The sequence below is a fragment of the Triticum dicoccoides genome, chromosome 4B (genome assembly GCF_002162155.2).
Source record: "Triticum dicoccoides isolate Atlit2015 ecotype Zavitan chromosome 4B, WEW_v2.0, whole genome shotgun sequence".
In the NCBI taxonomy this organism is placed as follows: domain Eukaryota; kingdom Viridiplantae; phylum Streptophyta; class Magnoliopsida; order Poales; family Poaceae; genus Triticum; species Triticum dicoccoides.
Window position 1 is genome coordinate 12531346 of NC_041387.1, and position 8743 is coordinate 12540088.

The 8743-nt window shown below is 51.7% G+C and overlaps 1 protein-coding gene across 1 annotated transcript; it reads right to left on the reverse strand.

The window, feature by feature from the left end:
• Positions 1-4874: 4874 nt before the first annotated feature.
• On the reverse strand, positions 4875-7036 carry LOC119293192 (sulfated surface glycoprotein 185-like). Its single transcript, XM_037571739.1, has 3 exons — positions 6709-7036; positions 5594-5677; positions 4875-5483 (listed from the first exon to the last, which is right to left on the reverse strand). The coding sequence occupies exons 1-3, from the start codon at positions 7034-7036 to the stop codon at positions 5233-5235; spliced, it is 663 nt and encodes a 220-aa protein (XP_037427636.1). The 3' UTR covers positions 4875-5232.
• Between the last annotated feature and the right edge of the window lie 1707 nt (positions 7037-8743).

Below are 8743 nucleotides of genomic sequence, written 5' to 3' on the forward strand. Positions count from 1 at the left end.
AGAGGTTCCCCCACCTGAATATATTAACCAGAGAAGGCCTGGGGCCCTCGGTGATTACAAGCATGGGACAGGACACACCATACCAGAGGCATTACAGAGGTTTTACAGAGAGGGGGGACGAAGGATCACAGACACGCCTAGACAGCCAAACTACATCATTATCTCAGAGTCTGCATCCATTCGTCGACATGGACACGGCAGGCCTCTACAGGCGTCCGCGCCATAACATGGCATCTTCCCTACACGAACCAAGCAATCGGGCGATCGAGGGACGCTGCACCTGGAACACCACCGCGTTCTGGTGTTTCCACAAGTGCCAGCAGCACAGCATAGTGAATTCAAGAGCAGAACCGACAACCAAGCTCACCGCAGAGGCCAGGCGTGCTAAGCAGTCCTCGCTCGCACCCCCCACAGCGATGCTGATTCGCCTCCAGAAGGATCCTGCAAACGGACAGGAGAGGATCAAGTGATACGCACTTTCCATCTCGCTCTCACACACGGAGCACCCCGCACCTTCAAGCTCCACAATGTGTTTCTTTAGCAGCACATCTCTTGTATGTATTCGTCTCTGCACCAGTAGCCAGAAGAAGAACTTGACACGCGACGACGCCCTCGTGTCCCAGACAGACGCCGCGAAGGGAGCGACAAGGCCACCAAACCTCAGCAGTTTGTATGCCTTGGCAGCCGAAAGGGAGCCGCGCGGTTTTGCAATGTGGAGAAGCGACCGATCATCTCCACCTTCACGCACAGGTTGGGAATCCATCATTTCCATGACCACACCCAGTTCGCTCTCACCCACGCGCGTGAGGCGCGGCACGAGGATCCTGCGTAGGCCCGCTTCTTTTGCCTCCCAGACAGTCACCTCAGGAGCAGAAGCATGTGAGAAAAGGGTCGGGAAGGCCACGGAGAGTGCGCCGCAGGGCAGCCAGCAGTCGAACCAGAACGAGACTGAGCGCCCGTCTCCCACAGCGACCGTGGTAAGAGCTCGGTACAGAGGCAGCAGCCTAGCCAGAGCCTTCCCATGTTCGCCCAGGGCCGAGGCATTTTGCGCCAAGAGCGAGCCCCCATTTGCTGCACTCCAAACCCAGGCAGCCCACCTCGACCGCGGCGTACAGTGCAGACGATGGATCATCTTCAGCAGGAGGCAGTCGTTTTGTGCCTGTAGGTTGCGGACCCTGAGCCCTCCTTCAGATTTAGCGCGACACACGCGGTCCCAGGCAACCAAACATTGAGCTCCCGACGCTCTTTCAGCCACATTCCACAAGAAATCTCGTCTCATGGCATCCAGCGCACGGACCAGCTTTGGGAGGAGGAGCAGCGCAACCATGGCATAAGTTGGCAGAGCGTCCAGGACATCGTTGATCAGCACCAGACGCGCCGCGGGAGAGAGGAGGCGCGCCACCCAGCCCGCAAGATACTTGCCAACTTTCGCTATCATTGGCAGGAAATCTTCGAACCTTAGCTTCTCCCAGGACAGAGGCAGACCCAAGTAAGTTTGTGGGAAGGATCCCACCACGCATCCCAACGCCTGGATGATCGTCGCTTGGACCACGGACTCGATATGAATGGGGACCAGGGTGCTTTTGGCGAAGTTGATCCTTAGCCCCGTTGCCTCCACGAACATGTCAAGAATCATCCGCAGACGAGCCGCACCCTCGTCACACGCCCGCATGATGACTAAGGTATCATCTGCGTATTGGAGCACCACCGCAGGTTCTTCCGGCACCAGGGGGTGTTTCAGAACATCATCCTACCGTATCAGCTGTTGCAACACATCTGCCACAATCAGGAAGAGGTAGGGCGAGATCGTATCCCCCTGACGGAGTCCGCACTTCAGTTCAAACCATTTCCCCGGCACACCATTAAGCAGAATCGCCGAACGGGAGGAGCTGAGAATTGCATCAATCCAGTTACACCAGAGCGCCGGGAACCCACGGACTTCCATGATGGAGCGGAGGCTTTCCTAGTTGATCGAGTCAAAAGCTTTGGAGAAGTCTAGCTTGAGCACGACCGGGGGGCCCCCCTTTTGTGGCAGCACTGGATGAGCTCGGTGGCATACACAAAATTTTCAGAAATGCTTCTCCCTCTCACGAACCCGACTGATCCTCGTCAATCAACATAGCAATCTGTTTCTGAAGCCTGGCAGTCAGCCCTCTGCACAGGATCTTGACATCTCCATTCTGAAGTGAGACAGGACGGAAATCAACCGGAGTTGGAACACCATTCTTTTTGGGCAGAAGGGCCACATACGCACGGTTGATTCCGTCCAGGGCGACACAGCCGGCATGCAGGTCGTCGAACAGCCGCTCGATATCCACACCAACTGTTCCCTAGGCTGCTTGATAGAAGGCGGGGCCCAGCCCGTCGGGGCCGGGTGCGCTTGTCCGGCGTTCGTATTCTTATGGCCATGGCCCACTGCGGCCCCACCAATGTTCTGATCTTATTGTCACGAATGTGCCCCACGATAGCCCCAGAACGCTCTTGACCGGCGGAACTGATGAGTGCATGCGACATCTCTTTTTCTGAGCTATATTAGCTAGCTACTTAATAGTAGTACTAGTACATATCATCCCTTCCTCTTTGAGGAAATACTGACGCAATTTCAAGCGGCATCAAAAGACGAAGAGAAAACAACCCGCGTCTGTTCAGATTCATTTCGCCTAGTACGCAAGCGTGTGAACTTCTTTCTTGCGTGAAAAAAATAAAGTAGCGCGCACATGTGCCATAGGTCCTAGCATGGCTCGACTTGATTACGAAAGACGATGCCCATGCGAGGCGTGGCGTGGCGTGGCATGGTCGGCGCTGGAGAAGGAGCACACGTGTATGTGTCCTCTGCTCAAGCTCTTTATAGTGTACGGAATAACCCACTTTATATGTTGGTGTTACGCACCCTCCACTAGCATGGTGTGGCTAAACATTCCACACACCCATGTTATGCATGAATGAGCCATATGGGCCTCTAGGATTTTTCCAAGGAAATATTGGATAAAATGAATGGGCTGAACCTGCTGAAAATAATCCATGAGGTTTAGGCGACCTCTTATGCCTTAAAAATATTGCTCATTCTACCACATTGCTTCGTTAAAGTCGCCCACCATAAACCTAGGGCCAACACCAAGAGGTTTAATCTGCCTCAAAAGATCCCCCAGAACATACTTTGGTTCGCCTAAGGTTTCTCGTACATGAAGGTGATCCTCCATTTCGTGCCATCTCTGTTGCAAATAAACATGTGAATAAAATGTTTCCCATACTTATTTAACTCCAAAGAGTACAACTCATCCCACACCAAACCTTCACCTTTCCCTTGTACAGAATCAGTAAAGACATTTTTCATACGCAATCGATAATGCAAACTCCCAACACAAATCTTTATTTTCTCTAGTTTTAGAAAGAAGATAACATTTGGCCGGTGCGCCTTGGAGAGACACACAAGTTCTTGAACTATTCGAGGTTGACTCAACCTCGACAGTTCCAACTAATCAAATTGATCGATGCATATGGAACTTGGTAAACAATGACACTTTAAGCCGTGTTCATACAAATCCAAAATGTTTATAGATAACACCGGTTTTTATCTAGTTTCTTCGGCATTCATCATTTCCCAACGTGTATCATGGTGTTTCTATGCGCTTTCGATTGGTTGCCGATGTGCTTCATAATACTAGATGATACCCAACACATTGTTTCGGGAAAGTTTTGCAATATATTTCAGCAACATTTGGATGCGTGGACATGAATATTTAGTGTAATAACTAATATGAGAACTAAAAATGCATACGATGTATTTTGTTTGATTTATTATATATTACAAAATATTAATTAAATATAAGCGCAATAGAATGGAAATTATCATGCATGTTTGCATGTTGGGTTGGACTTTATTCTATGCATGAGCGCACGTTGAAGGTGACATATGGTTTCTAAAACCGCTTTTATTATGGTTTAGAGGGGATCATATGTAATGTTTCGTTGGGAGTACAAGTTTGTTATTAACGTCTTTTCTTATCAAGCTTTATTAGGTTTCCTCGTGTTCTAAAGAGCATTCTTGTGTCTCACAGTGTCTCATAGAGTCTCACCATGTTTTAGAATTCGGATTTCAAAGCCTGTCGAAATATATCCAATAGTAGTCTTGTTCGATAGTCCTCGCCGCAAGGAACATAAACATGCAAACAGATTGTAAACCGGACTTTGGGTTCAAAAGATGAAATAGATTCAAATTTTACAATCACATGAGAAAGCATGGGTGGGCGCGCATAGGTACTATTGCATCAACTTTTGGGGTGAGGAGAGAGGTTTCAACAGAAGGGTAAAATGGTAAGAGTGATGCTGCAAAAAGTGACCGCTTGACGTGACCCCTCCAGTTCAGTCCATGTGGCTTGGGGATCAAAACCGCACCATCTATTTTGTCCTGGCGTGGAAAACAACATGGCAACACAAAGCTGCAGCGGTCCCCTCGCGGTTCTCCGTGAAAAACAAGAGGCCAGCTTCTGTTGTTGTTGTTGTGTGTGTGTTTTCACAACTTCATTCGCAGTCAACATACACGAAGCAAGCAGCAGATTATTTGGGACGGAAGCAATGTCTGCACTAAAAATCAAGCAAAGACAACATGGGCATTCGTTCGTAGCAGAATGAAAGCTACAACAAACTGTTGCTACACAAATTTGAAGAGATGAGCACGTTCAGAGCACATGCATATGAAGAATCATCACACCATTGGCAGAAATCAAAACTGCATCCGGCTGTTCTACAAATCAAGCAAAGACAAGATGCAAGAAGCATTCATCCATAGGGAACAAGAGCAAGGCAAACTCCACAGATTCAAATGGGCGAACACTTATTGATCAAGCATGAACATGAAGAAGCATATCACATCATCAGCAGAACGCAAAACTTGATCCATTTCCATTCCATTCAGATCATACCGATCGATCGATCACATAGCATCAGTGGTTCATCTTAACCAGAGGAATCGCAAACACCCAAATGTAGTTCTCCGCGACCACGCAAACACGGCGGACAGACAGACACTACTTGAGACCAAAACTAGGCGACCGAGGAACTCCATACTCCTGCCAACGATAGCTACTACCACTACTCAAAATCCACCGTCTTCTTCGACCGGACTGCATGCAGAAACGAACCTCGAACGGCGACTGGCATGAAACGGAACGAGACGACGAGCGCTCTACTCTACTGCGACTGGACGGACCATGGCTTCTCGGGGTCGGCGACTCAGAGGATGATGTAGAGGCCGAGCATGGCCGTGGCGACGAAGAAGAAGGCCGCCTTGGACGGCGCCGTGGGCGCGGCGGAGTGCGGCGCCTGGGGCGGCGGGGCGGTGGCGGCGGCGGCGGGCGCGAGCGTGGAGGTGGCCGCCTGGGCGGGCGCGGCCTTGGCGTGCGGGGCGGCGCCGTCGTGCTCCTGGGACGGCGGCGGGGACGACGGCTTCTCGGTCGACGGCGGTGGCGGCGGTGGTGCGTCGTCTGCGAGAACCCGATCCGGAGCACATGTTAGTAATGTAAACAAGGCTGAGCAACGTATGAACAGAGATAAACAGAGCGAGATGCAGGCGAGAGAGAGGGAGGGTCCGTACGCGCTGGCTGCTTGCGGCGAGGTGCGGCGGACGGTGGTGGCGGGGGCGGGGGGCTGCTGACGACGGCGGCCGGGGGAGCGGGTCCTGCATCCAAAATCCACAGTAATTAACAACAGCAGCACTCCAAAGTTAATCACCAGCCGATTCATCCGTATATATCTCATCAAAAAGTAAACAAAACTGGCAAAAAAGTAAGAGGAGGTGACGACGTGCGTGCGCAACAAGAAAAGAAACAGTGGCAGGCGAGATGGGACGAGAGAAACAAACATCAGCAGGGAAACGGTGACAGGCGGCCACAGACCGGTTCTGCCAAAGCTGCGAGACAGCCAGCGATCTGCTGCTGCTCTGCCAAGAGGCGATCCATTTGGTTTGACCCAACCTCTTTTCACGAGAGAGGAAGGCCACGCAAACCGCACGCGAAAAAGTAGTTCCGCCAGAGGATCAACATGGAAATGTTTCGCAAAAGCGGCAGAGGCGACGCACTGCAGAGCCGAAAGCACCGCCAGCTCTTGCCGATCAAACACACAGCAAAGCGTTTTTCAGTTTTGACCAAGCAATTAAGACCTACTGCGCAGAACAAAACAAGGCAGAAGATAGTGCAGAAAGCAAAGCAAGAAGGCATGGACATGGCTACTGCTACTGCATGCATGACAAACAGGAAATTAACAGGCAAATATGGCCGAACGACAGTAGATAACTCGAGCAACAGACTCTGCATCTGCGTACAGCGCTAGATCCGTCTTAACTCGCGGGAACAAGCACGGATCTAGAATCGATGAAACAATCGCGAGCGGCGCATGCGTTCTACGATGAGAAATACTCAGAGTACACCATAGATCGCTCCGTACGTGAATGTCGAGGTACAGCGGTATGAAGCTAGCTAGGCCGCGCGCGCGCTACGCGGGTCGCTCGCCACGGGAGACGGCGAGGACCCGACGCCGCGCGCCGTGCCGACGACAGATCCGATAGAACAGCGAGGAAATTAACAGACCCAAACCGGAGCACTTCTAGCGAGTCGAGAAGGCATGGGAAACTACGTACTACTAGGTAAGCAGGAAAGCGAGCACGTAGAGAGAGGGAGGGAGGGAGGGGAGGGGAGGAGGCGGACAACGTACCTTCGCAGGCGGCGGCGAGGTGGGCGCCGCCGGGGCGGAGGCCGCCGCAGGAGCTGTAGAGCGTGAGGAGGTGGGTGGCGTTGAGGCCCGCCATGACGAGCTGCGGCTCGGCGGCGACGCGGCAGAGGCAGGGCACCCCGCCGCCGAGGTCGACGGCGGCGACGACGGGCTCGCAGCACTGGGCCGTCGGCATGTCGGGCGCGCAGAAGAGCGCCACCTGCGTCGCCAGCAGCGCGGGCTCGCACGGCGCCCCCGGCTGCGCCGCCGCCGGCGGCAGCAGCGCCGCCAGCAGGCCCGCCACCAGCAGCAGCCCGCGGGATCTCTCCATCGTCGCGGCGGGTCGGGGCGGGGCGGTCTCTCTCGCTCGCTAGGGTTTGGTGGTGGAGTGGTGGTGGTGCGGTGGCGGAATGGAATGCCGGAGGGGGAGCGGGTGTGGGGCGGCTTATATAGCCGGAGGTGGCGTGGACGCTAAGCCAAGCCCCGGGCGCGCCGCCCTCGCTCGATCCTGGGCGTCGGTTCGGGCTGGGCGCGGCCAGCTGTCCGCGCCGACGGCCCGGATGCGGCCGCGCGGGGCACGTGAGGGCGGGGGTGGGTGGGTGGGGTGGCCCCTCTGGCGCCCGTAACCGCCTCGCCTCGGGATGAGAGAAAGCTTTTCCGTTTCCGATTTTTGAAATTCAAAATGAAATGCAGTGCGGCCGTCGTCGGGCGAGGAAAGAAAATATCGCCGCGCGCCAATGTTCGTGCTTCGTGCTGATCTGATCGGACGGCTGCGGGAGCCTGTGGAGAGTTCTGGAAGGCGCCAGAACGCACCAGACCGACGTCGGGTTCCCGCGAAAACTATTACATGGCGTGCTGCCACAGCGGGGCCCGAGTACTGGGAGCAGCCCATGGGCTGACTGGCCTTCTTGTTCAGGAAGAGCGAGGCCGTTGGAAACATTGCCTGGCCTGTAGGTTTCTCTGTTTTGTTTTGTTTTTCTTTTTTGCTTTTTGGATATCTCATTTCTTTTGCCTTTTGTATTCTTCCTGGAAAATGGCTTGTGTTTTTGAAAAAAATGTTCAGAACTCCAAAAGATGTTCGTCGATTATTATAAAACTGTACAGTGTATATATTATAAAATGTTCAATATGCATTTTAAAAATGGTCATCATGTATTACAGAAATGCTCACCATTTATTATAAATACGTTCAATATGTATTTGAAAACATTTCAGCATATATTACACGGATTTTCACCATATATTAAAATGATCGGTTTGTATATGAAAAATGTTTGCCCTATATTAGAAAATTGTTCATGTACTAAAAATATGTTTGTGGATTTAAATTTTATGTCGTGGAACATTAATTTGAAAATATTATGCACTAGAGCTAGGAAGAAATCCAAGGCATGTATTTAAGTCGAGCAGCAAGTGCAGGTGTAGAACAACCTCCCATCAAATCAACTTCATAGCACCATCAGCTCCCCTTGAGTTCATATTCCGCAGCAACTACAAATTATTAGTGGCATCAATAGAAGTCCAATCATAGAACCTGATATTGAGAACGAAGCAAGCCAATAATCTGAAAAAAAATATAGGAAAAGGATGACATTAAAGATGCAGTTTATGATGTTCAATTGCATGAACCTGATCCTCAGAAGAGCATGTCAATTGCAGCTTATGATGTTAATGATCTGAATAGGATTAGAAGAGGATACGTTGCAAAAGGGGCTTGTCGACCCAAAAAACATGCTTTTTCACAACGCCCCACCGAAGGTGTGCATCGATATTTGTAACTAACTGGTTTAAGTCTTATAGTTGGCTTGAGTATAGTAAAGAACTAGTGCTAGGACTCTATGGTGGGATATCCTGAGAGCTAAACATTTCCCCACCGGCAGCCCATTGTTCGCCTATGGATCTGGGGGCTCCCGGTTCTGGCGCCAGTTGATTCATGTTCATGATGAGTTCAGGTCTCTAGTTAAGTTTGTGGTGGGAGATGGTCGTTCTGTTCGCTTTCGGTTGGATTGGTGGGTTGGAGAGGGGCCTCTCTCGGGCT